This window comes from Lathyrus oleraceus, unplaced genomic scaffold (genome assembly GCF_024323335.1).
Source record: "Lathyrus oleraceus cultivar Zhongwan6 unplaced genomic scaffold, CAAS_Psat_ZW6_1.0 chrUn1178, whole genome shotgun sequence".
Classification (NCBI taxonomy): Eukaryota; Viridiplantae; Streptophyta; class Magnoliopsida; order Fabales; family Fabaceae; genus Lathyrus; species Lathyrus oleraceus.
The window spans coordinates 1,877-17,480 of NW_026113569.1; the positions used below are offsets into that span (position 1 = coordinate 1,877).

At 34.0% G+C, this 15,604-nt stretch overlaps 1 protein-coding gene across 1 annotated transcript; it reads right to left on the reverse strand.

Annotated features, from left to right (window-relative positions):
• Positions 1-387: 387 nt before the first annotated feature.
• On the reverse strand, positions 388-2,916 carry LOC127115132 (protein CASP). The gene is made up of 7 exons (XM_051046754.1): positions 2,842-2,916; positions 2,376-2,486; positions 2,106-2,249; positions 1,889-1,990; positions 1,048-1,127; positions 685-777; positions 388-601 (listed from the first exon to the last, which is right to left on the reverse strand). The coding sequence occupies exons 2-7, from the start codon at positions 2,475-2,477 to the stop codon at positions 535-537; spliced, it is 588 nt and encodes a 195-aa protein (XP_050902711.1). The 5' UTR covers positions 2,478-2,486; positions 2,842-2,916; the 3' UTR covers positions 388-534.
• Positions 2,917-15,604: the final 12,688 nt, after the last annotated feature.

The window sequence follows — 15,604 nt, forward strand, 5'->3', positions numbered from 1 at the left end:
ACATCTCTGGTACAATATATGTGTCAAATGCCTTTTAGAATTTATGCATGATATGACTTTAAAATATTACGGATATACATCTTCGAATCATTTAATCAGACAAGAGCTTTGTGAATTTGTACTATGCTTTTAACTGCAATATTAAGAGGGACTTGGAAACGGAAGCCCATGGATCTTAAATTCTAGTTTCCTAATATTGAAATGCTATTACCATAACCTAGCACCTACTTTATATATTTTCAAATTCTATTTGCATAACCGAGCATCTAATTCTATTTTCAAATTCTATTTCCAAAACACCACACATAACGGTTATCAAATTGAAAGAGAGGTTCTTTGTGAAATCATGGTTAAATTATGCATGAACACATCCATGGATTGAAAGCATTTACACTAGAAATCGCCTCTATATTTCATTGAACCAATATATAAAAGATAAAACTCTATTTCGTTGTACGTACAACAACATATTAGAATATTGACAACTTGTTTTCATTACATTAAAATGACCACTGGAAGTAAGTCGCATAGCCACTACAGTCCTCGTGGAAGTGGAAGATCAATGGTTCTTTCTCCAATCCGAGATTCATCTGAGCCATGACTGGATAGAATAAAAAGTACAAATCAGTGAAATTCATGTATTTACCTAAGATATGACATCGAAATTAAACATCAGATATTTACCTAAGATAACTCAAAGCTGACATTCGATAGAGACAGGTAAAGACCAAGATATGCAACCCGATTGTGTAAAAGAATGCAAAAGTTCGGGCATACCTGCAAAACATAATATTATACCCTCTTAATTTATTTATTTTTAAAAATACATGAAAGAGTAATACACTCGAGCAGTTACAGACGCAGATAAAAGTTAAAACAATATTGAGACCCATAAACAATATCATTTGGAAGAATGTACCAATGTATTGCAAAAAATAAATAAAAAATTGCTCCATAATTAAATAAAATACCAAACAGATTAACACATCATGTAAGAAGGAGGAAGCAGAAACACAAGAGTATATCTAAAATAAGACAGAAGCGTACTTGTTACCGAGAAGAAATCGTCCACTGCTGAGTGTGATTCTGTCCCTGAATCCCAACTCCTTATATCTTTGATCTCTTTCCTAATTACATGTATGACAAATAAATAAGTGCAAAAACAAGGATTGCATGATATTAAAGAATGTGTTTCAAATCAGTTTCTTCTTATTTGGCTTTCTCTCACTCCCTGATCTGCTCCACTCTCTACCTGTCAGGTAAAGTGGGTAAAAAGAGGGGGAGATTTAAACAGAAGAACTCCTCATCGAGATAGTCCCTAGTACCAGTGTTCTATTGCTTTGACGTGAACTACTAACAGGTATATTGACGTCTGACAAATGGAAGTTCAGTCTTTCTCTATAGAAATAGTTTCCTTGTTATGTGAGAGTGTGTGTAATATTTTTACTACCCTGACATGAATATAAATACAATACTGGAGTCTGGAGGAAGAGGTATACATTCTCATTCACTTTGTTGGGTTTCCTTTCGATCCTTTTCTCTCCACACTTTCCATCAAAGACGTGACAGTCTTTGTTTCCAGAGCTGATTACTGGATATATTAGTGTTTCCTAATCTCATTAGTAAAACACTGAAGAGCTTATACTTTGGATAGAAGTTATTTTCCAGAGTTGTGAAGACAAGCTATCCGTGACATCCTCAACCTTAGTAGATAGAAGATTCTCATGAAGATTGTAATGTATGACCTAAGTTATCTTGGGAATATATATAGACTTTGAATGTGTCACTAAGTATTTAAAGAAAAAATAATAATGTGGCACAAACAACAACCTTAAAAAGATAAAAAATGCTACACTTAGGATGTAATTGTGCGAAGAAAATGGCCCACCTTTTTTGAGAATGCAGCAAAAGGATTTATATCTTCCTCGTATATCTTCTTGTATTTAGATTCAACATCTGATGCAAAACCACTTTCAAGATCTTCTGCATACTGAGCATAAAATCACAAACAATATCTCAACTTCAAGATGAAAACTAGGTTATAATGTATAAAATAATTGAAGAAATAAATAGCATGGCGTTGCAATAAAGATAATGTACAACACCTTTTTAGAACCCCGAGAAACCACTTTCTCAACATTATAGTCTTGGACATAACGAATTTTTCCGTATAATTTAACATTATCTCCTTTGGTCTTTTCCAGCTCTGCTGTTAATACCCCAATCTTCTCCTTCAACTGCCTTATTTCCTATTAAATGCAAAACATTCACCCATGTCCACCATCATATTAAATATAAAGTTTGATGGAAATAATGTGAAATAGAAAGGAAAAACAAATGAATGTCCTAAACCAGTATTACAAAGATAAACGCACCTCTTCTGTCTCTCTCAAGCGTGTCCTAAATCGATCTCTCTGACTACATATCACTTTAAGCATAGAGCTCTGATCTTGATCTAAGGCATGCCTTTGATCCATATTCTGATGCTGCAGAAGCAATGTAATCTTAAAAATCAAATTATTTAGGTAAATGTTTCACCACAGGACAATAATTGTATCAGTTAACACTTAAAAGAAAGGCAACACAATGCAGAATAAAAATTTTAATGTGTAAACACTCACTACAAAACTATATGGTACAAGAATAAAATTATCAATGCTTCCCAAGATCATTAAAGACAACTAAATTGGTTTTATAAAGGGGAAAACAGTAATAAATCACCTCCGGGATACCACATCTCTTCAGTTGTTGAAATTATGGTATTTAACTTCTGCTGAAGATTATGTGCTTCACAAATAAGTAAAGTATGGTAAGAAAAGCATATTGGAAAATGAAATTCACCTCAGACACCTCACTCCGATTAGCCTCTGATAGATCCCAGTCATCCAGGAAAGTTCCTTTATGATCTTTGGAACTGGAACTGGAACTAAAACAAATTATTCGATCCTTCTTCACTCTGAATCAGCTTCTGGCTTCAACATGAAACTTTTAGCTCAACTTTTCAACTTTCTAACGCCTATTAGAACGCGTCAATCCAATTCTTGTAACTCAAGTTATAATTTGTATAGTGACAAGGTATCAAATAACTATTTATGCTGAAATTAAAGTACGAAAATAAAATAAAGCCAAAAATAAAATTAAATATAAAAATACACTAAAATAGTAAAAATAATTGAATAAACTATAGATTTGCATAAGTATAATAGTAGAAGAAGATTCATCAAAATGCACTGGTCAAATTCCTCCACACTTGAACTTTTGCACTCCGAACAATATTATAAATTCAAAATTCAAAACAGAAAAAAAACAAGAACAAACAAAACATGCAATTCCAAAGGTTATCAAGATACAAAGTGCAAGCAAAAATCTAAGTCTAAGCTTCAAGAAAATGACATTAGTAAGTAACTCTTTTGTAACATTCAAATCAAATATGAAAAACATATTACCAAAGAGTACATAAAAAGCAGCAAGATCGTCACAAGATAAAATTCACTAAACTCTCAAGTGTTTAGGTAGACTATTTACACTCAAAGCACATCATGAAAGAAATTACTATTATAAGCTTGAAAAGATCTAACATCCACAATTGAATTACATGCACACAAAGATCAAAATGACTTTTATTTCGTTGTAACTTGGTCAGAGTATGGGTGAGATAAATTTTAAGGGATACTAGGCTAAGATTCAAAGGGGAAAAAGAGACATGAAAGAACTTGTGGGAGTTGAACTACATTCATCCACTTTCAAACAATAACTTTTCTGCGATTTTCTTCTCTTTTATCTTTTTATCCTCTTTTTTTTCATAAGGAAAATGTAATGAAATCCTTCTTTGCTTTTTCCACTTCTTTTTTTAATATTGTTTTCTTCTTTTTCTATATATTTTTTTTCTTTTTCTGTCAACTTTTGAATGAAATATCACAACTATAGTTATTCAACCTCACATAACTTCAAACAAGACTCTTTCAGTCTTATGAATGGGTGATAACATTGTTTTTCACTTTCAGGCTTGTAATGAGTTTAAACAAAGAATATGATAATAGGCTCAAAGGGGTTTTCAAACAAGGGATGATGTTATTCAGGGTTGGCTTTTTGGTTAATGACTAAAAAAATAAACAAAACAAAAATAAGTTGCCTTTATCATATCAATATGCATAAGTAAACAAAAAGTTTCAACAAGAGTCAATTCAAGTTCTAGAGACTAACAAACATGAGTGAAATCACACAAGAAAGAAAGAGATGCATTTTTGAATCTTATCCATTAAAAGGTTCAAAATCTCACAAGGTTAATTGATCTACCACAAATGATGTACAATTTAGAGTTTAGTTCTACATATCATACTAAGAATGCACAAAAAGAATCAATCACATCACATCATAATTCTTTAATCAAGAGAACAAAGAAAATACTCACAGTTGTAACTAAAAAACCACAGAAGAAAAAAATATGCATTTTTTCATGTCAGAAAACAAATAAAATCAAAGAAACTGAATGAAATAAAACAAAGTAAATGATTCTCTCCCCCATGCTTAAAACATATATTATCCTCAATGAAAGAACATAAATATAAAATAAGAGTGAGAGAAAGGAAAGAACACATATGAGAAGTCAAAGCGGATAAAAGATCACATAATAAGTCTTTCCCAAAGAGAGCTCTTCTACAGTCTCTTCTTCCAAAGTGGGGCTCTCATGGAGTCGGTTTGGATAGTGTCCATTGACCTTGAAATTTTGATTATTGTCTTCGCCTTGTATTCCAAGATCAAAAAAGGATCTTCGATAAGTAAAAGTGTTCAGTGGATACGTGAAAGTGATCTCATTTTTCACAACATCAAGAATCAAAGGCTTAAGAGGACATCACACTACTTTTGTTCCATCTTTAAATGAGATCATAGGCATGCATATGGATGGGCTAATATCACGAGTGTCAACCAAGTTCCATCAAATTCCCTTCTTATGTTTCTGCTCAAGTTGAAGCTTTGATGAATAATATAAATCCTCAGGAAGTGGTTTAGGCTCTAAAGAAGGTGGTTGTTTAATGAACGATATGTTTGGGGTAACCGGGATGTCAAGAGCTTCACCTACATAAACAACTCCATTTACACTATCACCCTGCAAGGCAACGTCAATCTCAGCATAAACAGCACAAAGGTTAGTGTTAGTACAATTATCACATGAGTAAGTATCATCAAAACCAGAAAATTTTGGAAAATCAGCTGAAAACAAATCAGAATAAGATTTATTAACAACTTCATAAAGCAACTCTATTTGAAAAACATAATGCTCTTCCTTGTTAATCTTCTTATTTTTCAATATTCTTTGTAGGAAAGGAATTGGTGGTACATACTTGTTTTTCGCCTCAACAACAATAGAAGGTTCAGGTTTATTTTTTGGTGTTTCACTGACAATTTTTTTTCTAGGGATGGTTCTGCAACTTTTATGGATCTCAAGGAAATTTCACTCACATTAGGGCCTTTTGGATTAACAATTGTTTGGACAGGTAGTTGGTTCTATCCTTGAGCTTATTGCATGACATTAATTAAAGTGGCAAGCTGTTAAATTTGTGTTTGCAAAGTCTGAATACTGGAATTTCTTCGCTGCTGAAATTGGAAACTATTTACAGCCATTTGCTTGACAAATTCCTCTAGTGAAGGTTCACAAGGTGAAAATGTGGTTACTTGTGGGTGGTTATATGGTGGTGGTGGTGGTGGCAGGGGTAGCATCAATTGTTTCATTAAAGAGGTAAGTTCATCAATTCTGGTTTCTAGAGCTTTGTTGGAAGAAGAAACTTGAATATCATTCATACTTTTTGCTTGGACCATAGAATTATCCCTAGTTTTGAACTATTGGTAGTTAAGTGACATATTCTCAATCAAGGATTTGGCAGCAGCTGGAGTCTTATCTACAAGTGATCCACCACTAGCAACATCTAAAATGTTTCTTTCCATTGGTAGCAATCCCTCATAAAAGTATTGGATAAGTAACTGATCGGTAATCTGGTGTTAAGGACAGTTAGACACTAATTGTTCGAATCTCCCCCAGTATTATGCCAATGATTCATTGCTCTGTCTAATACCACATATATCCTTTATGATTGATGCAACTATGGAATCAGGAAAGTATCTTTCTAGGAATACTTTCTTTAAACCATTCCATATTGTAACACATTTGGCTCAAGATAGTATAACCAATCTTTTGCAGCACCATGTAGTGAGAACGAGAATGCTCTAAGCTTAACGTGATCCTTTGTGATTCCTTTAGGTCTCAAAGGTGTAGAACACACAACCTAAAATTCCTTCAAATGTCTATGTGGATCCTCACCTACAAGACCATTAAACCTTGGCTACAAGTGATTAAACCAGATTTCAATTCGAAAGGTACAACAGCAACAAGATATTCAATACATAAAGCATTATAATTAACATCAGGGATAGCAAGTTCTCTCGGAGTTCTTTGGTCAGTCATGTTAAACTCAATAAAAAAATCAACAAACAATGAGAAAACACATAACTAATTCAGTAATGCAATAACAAATAGGAAAATACCGATATTGTCCCTATTAAGCAAAAACAACGGAAATACGAAAAAAAAACGATTTAAATAAATTCACAAAAATACAAAAACACGAAATTCAATCTAATTAACTGAAATAAGAATATTGAGAATCTTATCAAAAATTTTGAAACTATCAAAACAGAAAAAAAGTCATAAAAAATAGAAAAATAAGGAATTTCAGATTTTTAGGGGGCGTCCACTATTGAGTTTCTAAATAGAGGCTTTTGATCCTTGATATTTTTTAATGAATTGACAAAGAATCGAAATAATTTGAGACAATTTTCTTTAAAACATATTTTTTATGCTAAAACACGAAAAGGCAAGAACGCAAGAACGTTGGGGCAAGAACACTGAAACACAACGCCTAGGACTATAATAATGGTCAAAATCTACAAGAATCCCCGACAACAACACCAATTTGATCCACTGTCGCGCACGAGTCAAAAATGAGTTTAAAAGTGTAGTAAAACGGAAGCGACACTTGAATGTCATATCACAAGAACTCTTGAATGTTGTAACCAAACAAATGAATAGAAATGAGTTTTAAGGTTCAGAACTTAAGTCGAAGATGATTAAAGGTAAAAACAAATTGATAAATAAGGTAATCTACTGTATCGATTTTCAACTTATCATTGATTCTTGTATTTTCAATTCCCTAGCGGATTCGATCTCATTCAATTACAATACCCACTGACAAGCGCAATTGGTATTATATGATGTATGTTCCTAATTTTTGAATTGAGCAAACGGGTTTAAGCAGACGCGAATTAAGCAAACGCGACTTAATTAAACACGATAGCGAAAAAGGTACGCTAACGTGATTATAGTTAAGGATCATACAAACAATCAAATTTAATCAACTTTATCCTATAAGAAACAATCAAGTTAAGAAAAGAAAGTATTCGAATTAAGCAAACGAGTTTATAGGAAGAATTGAAAAGAAATCGAAATTAAACTGAAATTAATAAAAAACCTCAAAGTCTAATTCGAATATAGCAGATCAACTCTTTGGGAATTAGATCTTCATGGTATTTGTATGCCCTATTCTATATTTCATGAATGTTGAATCCCTCAATCCTAAACGACTAAGTTATTTAAATAGAGCAAGGTAATTCGGGTCTAATAACAACCGACCCGGAAAAATACAAAACCGACCCAAAAACTAAGTATTTTCTTAAGTCTGGAAGTAAAACGAATTATTCGACCCTTCTTCATTCCGAATCAGCTTTTGACTTCAACATGAAACTTTTAGCTTAATCTTTCAACTTTCTAACGCCTATTAGAACACGTCAATCTAATTCCCGTAACTCAAATCATGATCTCATAGTGACAAGGTATCAAATAACTATTTATGTTAAAAATAAAGTACGAAAATAAAATAAATCCAAAATAAACTTAAATATAAAAACACACTAAAATAGTAAAAATAATAGAATAAACTATAGATTTTCCTAAATACAATAGTAGAAGAAGGTGCATAAAAATGCATTGATCAACAGGAAGACTCCTCGAAGAAGAAATAGTCCCTTAAGAAAATGGTCGAATTTGTTGTAAGGTCCAAGGGAAAGATACCAGTAGTGGGGAGGAAGAAGAGAACAATGGGAAAATCAAGTACATTGCTTCCATAATAAATAGTGCCCCAATGGGCGAGTGACCCATCCAAAGGGACAGTAAAGTGGAAGATTTACGAGTTCATGAATGTCAACAAGAAGGACAAAAACACCTTAACTAGAAGACATAAGGGATCTCGAATGAGATATTTCCTTTTGTAATAAAGGCCATAATTGTAACACCCTTCTAAAATACCCCAAATATTTAATTAAACAACAAATATATATACATCAGAGTAATTATGCAATTAAGGGTGTCACACAATCATTTCACACCATTCACCATAATAACTGTCATGCTCTTTTATTAATTCAAAACATAAAGCATTTGCACAATACGCAGCGGATAGAAATCAAATCAATCATTGCAAAACATGTAACACATTACATGTAAAATTATTCAACAAGGTAAAACATCCCGTCCCGATGTTACATCTATTAGAGCATGACCCACTAAGGAGACTACACTAGACTCCAAGCACTAGCTTCTACTCAATCACTGCTCGTTACCTGAAAAATAGTTGTAAGGGTGAGTTCCTCAATCGATATAAAAAGCATTATAAAATATCATGTAATGCTAAGTAAATAACACATCAATCACCCTAATCATATCACACATTCAGTAACGGCACATCAACTCAAATATCATACTCAATACCAACACAATTCATACTCATACTCAATGCCAACACAAACACACGTATAATATTGGAATACATCCATTCATATTATACGCCATACATACATTATGCAATGAGACTCCATGCATGCGGTACCGACTATTCGTGAACATATAGTTCACCTCACCGATCAAATCCAGATACGGCTACCAAGCCCACTAGTCCCACTCATTTGAGACCTAGTGACTCACTCACTAATTCCTCACCACGGGAATTAGCTACCACCCCAAGGGCCATGCTATGCACGCTAATTCACCTAGCATGCAAACATCAACAACAGTCCATAATGACTAACTCACTAATTCCTCACCATGGGAATTAGCTACCACCATAAAGGCCACAATATGCATGCTAATTCACCTAGCAATGCAACATCATCAACAACAATCCACAATGGACATATGCTCACACTCTAAGCCATAAAACAGTCCATTCACCAACACATGCATAATATATACATTCACAACATTATGCATACTTTCACACATCATCAGCATATTTATCACATAATCATATCATGTCATGCCAATTAATCAATCACAGTATTAGCACACTCTACTAATACCTATCCTACTCAAAACAACGGGAATTAATCCCTACTATATCACACACCGATATAGGCCAATCACCAATTATGTTCACAACATTAAAATATCAATTTTTTCCAATTTCCAACAGTGTTAACCGGTTAACGCCCTGGGTTAACCGGTTAACGCAACACAGAACACGCTTTCTGGCAAAACTCAACAGTGTTAACCGGTTAACGCCCTGGGTTAACCGGTTAACGCAAACAGAACATCAATTTTCATAAATCACAACAGTGTTAACCGGTTAACGCCCTGGGTTAACCGGTTAACGCAAGCAAAACATCAATACTTCACAATTCCTAACAGTGTTAACCGGTTAACACCCTGGGTTAACCGGTTAACGCAAGACAGAAAGCTGTTCCTGCGCTAACACGAAGCAGAATGCAGAATTCTCCGCATTTTCCGCCGTTGGAGGACTTCCGGACCTCCGATTTCAATTCCGTAAAAAGCTACACTTTCGGGAAATCAAGACTCATCCAATTACAGAGTCAATTTCAGTCTTAACACAACTTATCCATCACAATTTTTCAGCATTCAACATCCCAATTAGGGTCAAATCAATGGCTTATCACTACCCATTACATGTTAACCCATAATACCCATTAAACGACGATAAACCTCCCTTATCTGAGTTAATCCGGTGAATCTTTAAGCTTCAAGCTTTTCTCTTCTCCAACCTTCTTCCTCTTGCTCTGCCTCTTTGCCCTTTTCCTCTTTTTGAGCCGCTTCTCTGTTTTCACGTGAAAACTCTTTTTACCAAAATGGAACTCTTTTTCCTTATTTCCAACTTATATATATTCCAATACTAAATCCAATAATAATAATGATAATAATCCAAAAATTCCAATTATTTAATTAAATTAATAAATATAATATTAACTTAAATTAAATAATTATCTTATTTTTATCGGGGTGTTACAATAATCACTAACTTACTTGTCTCTCGAGTGTTGATTGATGGTGGAAGCTCCTGCAATATCATGTACTTGGATATCTTGAGAATATAGGATTGAAGAAGGAGAAGGTGTGACTGAATAAAGGATTCGACCTAGAGACCTTCAATGACATTATAACTCGTTTGTAGGAATACATTGAGTGACTTGTCAAATTAATAGAAGGAATAATATTTATCTACCCTATTTTGAAAATAATCTTAGAGCCTTAATCACTAAAAATTATCTAAGAGTTAAGAACTGGATTTAGAAACTTGGTCGAATCGTTAAATCAAGAGATGGAAATGTTTACAATTTTCAAGAAAAATCCAAGAAGGAAGAAATCATCAAGAAATTGAATGAGTTGATTCAGATGATAAAGGATGAAGGAATGAACTTAAATTTATAAGATTCCTTCTCTAATTCGTCAACAAACTCCTTTAAAGAAGAATCAAGTCCAATAATCTCCTCCAAACAAGCAGTCTCAATGGTTGAACGGTCCTCAAAAGATTCAACGTCTAATGGAGAAACTTCGTCAAGAAGAGAATGTGAAGAATAGATTTCATCCAGTGGAATCCTCAAAAGAAGAAATGATAAGGATGTGTCAACATGCAATATATTCAAAGACTTCATGTGTATATTAAACACTCAACATGCAAGATATTTCAAAGACTCCGAGAAAGCTGGAAATATGAAGGATAATTGATTGTAGCAAAGAGGAGTGTCCACATGAAGGATACCAAATCTAAAATATTTTAGTGTTTAGCTATATTTGACATCACTTTTTGTTTTAGATTTCACCCATTTCTCCTAAAATGCTAAAAACTCAAATATTTTATCAATGACAAAGAAAATTAATTGATTAGCAAATAATAAACCACTTATTTAGAGGGTTAATTATAGTTTTCCTATTTTTCAATATCTAAAAAGTGAACCACCTTAAATCCCAACTGGACTTGAGAAAGCTCCTCTTTTCGAGGGAATGAGAAGGCATTGTCATAAATCATTTTCTACTAACTATTTGAATCAAGACTCGACTTAAATAATGAGACAAATAAATCCATTAGAGACTTATCTTCTCAACTTACTAAGAGGTTAAATGATCATCATAGATCATTATAATTATTGAGAAGCATCCTCAACAAAAATGCTTTAATCATGTCCATTGATATACAACATCCACGAGTATACTTAGATCACAAGCATTAGAATTATTAAATGCCATCATATAAGATCTTATATTTTCATACCCAATGTATACATTTATTTTTCACATCTTAATTTAATACGCATGAAGGCTTCATTAAAGCTGCAAAACATCCCAACAAAATGTAACATCCTAAATTTCCCCCCGCGTAAATTTAACATTTATTATAGTACAACAATTCAACATGCAATTTAGGTTGCTACACTCCAACATACAATCAACCTGCTCAATCGAAAAGACATGCAACACTTGACAGATGTAAAAATAGTAGTATTAACTACATGTCTGAATGTTAACTTTTATTAAATAGTAGCGGAACAATAATAACAAGCAGTTAACTCACATGTCATTATAAAAAATGTTAAAACATAACAAAAGACACATCATTCCAAATTTCTCAGTGTTACACATCAGAGCAGACACCAACACTAAAATAAAATGGAAGACTTTATCTTCCACTCGCATTTGAGCTCCTACTGCGGATTATCTGCATGTTACCCACGTGAATGCAGCATTCAAATAGAATAGGTGAGATATCATAATTATATAAAGGAAAACATGATAATAAGTGAGCATCATATTATCACATGCACGTCACCCATTTCATAACACAATTCCACATAATCCACATAATGGTTATTCACACATGATAACAACATAACAAATGTATAGTGCAGTGGGACTCATATATAAAGGAAACTTTGAAATTGAAGGCAAACAGGTAGTGCCTCCAATATTTAACATGAATACGATTGTTGCCAACTCAAGATCATGCATAGGTTAATTCCTTTCCTGAACTCTCAACTGTCTCGAAGTGTAAGCCATAACCTGACATCTCTGCATCAACACACCTCCCAGACCTATCTTCAAAGCATCACAATATACCATAAAGGACTCACTTGGATTCGATAAAATCAAAAATGGAAAAATGTCAATTTCTTCTTGAGTTCTTGGAAACTCTGTTAACAATGAACATCCCATATATAGGCTTCACCCTTTCGAGTTAACTGAGTTAACGACAATGATAACTTTGAAAAATCTTCAATGAACTTCCTGTAGTAACCAACCAATCCAAGAAAACTTCTAATCTCAATGACAGACTTCGAAGTCTCCCATTGTAACACAACATATATCCTTGATTGATTCACAACTACACCACCATTAGAATCACATGACCAAGGAAACTCACTTTTCTTAAGCAGAACTCACACTTGGAAAACTTTGCACACAACTGGTTCTCTTTCAATATCTACAATACAATTCTTAGATGTTCCATACATACCCTCATACTACCGTACTTCTTCTTCGCAAACAACATCGAAGCATCCATAGTGAAACACTTGGACGAACAAACTCCTTCTCAAGCAGATCTTCCTGTTGCTTTTTCAATTCACCCAACTCTGAAGCATACATCCTATAAGGAGTCATCAACACCTAACTAGTATCGGGTAATGAGTCAATAGTAAACTCCACTTCATGCTCTAGTAAAAAATCACGGATATCATCTAGAAACACTTTCGGATTCATCTTCACACACCACGGGAAGATCATGAACTACTCCCTTTCCTATAGCTTCCAACGAAGCTAACATCACAAACACTTACGCCTTATCCTTCACGGACTCTCTCACTTGCTTAGTTGATACAAATGTCAACTCTTCACCTCCATCAAACTCAGATATATGCTCTGGGGAAAGTCGCAGATATCTTTAGGAAAACATCAAGAATCACACACCCCTGGCATAACATTAGCCTTCATATTGCTTTCTACTCTATGATAAGCAACATCAACAATAACAAATTATTTTCCCTAAAGACATCCCAACTTGACCGACAGAGAGGAATCTCGAATCCCTTACATCTTCAGTGTTAGGAACAACACATCTTCGACATCGTCAGAGCTCTTACAATCAACGAAATATCACACCAACTTATCAAAATAATTGGTAAACACTTGATTTAACTCCAACCAATTCATTCCAAGAATAACGTCAACTTGTTCCAATAAAATACAAATTCTACACATCCTCGTGGAACACGTTGGGATACTCAACACACCAACGGCTCATCTCTAGCCAAAACATCGTCTTCCCCCTCACAAGGATCACACCATTTTTCTAACCGACGCCATCCTCGAATCTAACCTCTCTTAGGGTTCAGGAAAAACACAACATTCTTAAATAGTTGAACTAGACAACAATACATTCTTACATGCAACAACATGATATCCAAGCTCTATACAGTTGGAACATCCAAGAGAAGTAGACGCTTTTTCCCCACTTGTTTCATTCCAACCTACAAATAGAAAACAAAACAAGCATCGATAGTGTTCTCACACATATGTCGTATACTAAGGAACAGACATAATTAAACAACCTGGACGGACGGACGGACCTGCTCTGATACCACTATGTAACACCCTTAATTTCCCCCCGCGTAATTTAAAACATTTATCATAGTACAACAATTAACATGCAATTTAGGATGCTACACTATAGCATACAATCAACTTGCTCAATCAAAAAGACATGTAACACTTGACAGTTATAAAAATAGTAGTAATAACTACAAGTCTGAATGTTAACTTTTATTAAATAGCAGCGGAATAACAATAACAAACAGTTAACTTACATATCCAACATCAACATAACATGTCTTATAAGAAATGTTAAAGAATAATGAAATACACAATGTTCCAAATTCCCTGGTGTTACACATCAGATCAGACACCGACACTAAAATAAAATGAAAGAATTTATTTTCCACTTGCATCTGAGCTCCTACTACGGATTATCTGCACGTTACCCACGTGGAGGAAACATTCAAAAAGAAGGGGTTAGATATCATGATTATATAAAAGAAAACATGATAATAAGTAAGCATCATATTATCCATGCGCGCCACCATTTCACAACACAATTCCACATAATCCACACAATGGCTATTCCCACATAATAGACACACAACAACCATCCAACATAACAATAACATAATCAATCATCTGACGTAATCAACATAATCAACCATCCAACACAATAATAAATGCAACCAATGTACAGTGCAATGATACTCAACAACTCGACTCAATGCATGTGGTATCAATACGTGAACACTCAGGTTCATCACTTCGATCCTCACCTCCTAGGATCAGAGTCATCAATTCGCTACCATTAACCGATAATGTCTCACTTATTTCATCACCTCTGAAATCAGCTATCTGCCCAATCCACACAACAGGATTTGAGGCTCAACAACAACTGACCATTTATCCAACAACATGAACGCATGCACCATACAACACATACAACAAAAACATCATGCACAGAGACCCACCTCCATAGTCAATGTATGTCTCCAATATTGGCCATCATGCATCAAACAATGTTATACAACTTAACAACTTTAACATACAACATAATAAGCAACAACAATGCATTTAAGGTTATGTCAGACCACCACATAAATAGTACAATGTATATCAACATAATCACCCAGAAAAATATTCATTTTCCTGTACTGAAACCAATTTTAAACTACAGTACACACTCTCAACTTTCTGACGCTTCAAACCGTGCGTCAAACGGAGTTACATAGCTCAAGTTACGTCATTTTTAATTTTCTAATTTTTCACGTAACATGGTAACTAGTTATGCTCAAATCGGTAACCGTTATGAGCTAAAAAACAGTCTAGAACCTATTTTTCAATGATAGCCGGTTACACTTAGATCGATAACCTGTTACAAGGTTCGAAGAACAGCCTAGAAACTTATTTTTCACTGTTGGAGGCCCTCCGGAACTCTGATTTTGATTCCGTAAAACCCATTATCTCATAATTTGACATACTATAACTATTAAATTATTAAAATAGAAATTCACATTATATCACATATTATCATAAAAAACCTTCTTTCTCATCAATTCTATGTCCCAAAATCTGTACACCACAACAACTACAATAATTCCTCATTCTAATCGGACTCGAAACCACATCAATCACACCAACCTTTAAATCACACAGTCTAATCAAATTTCATGGGTT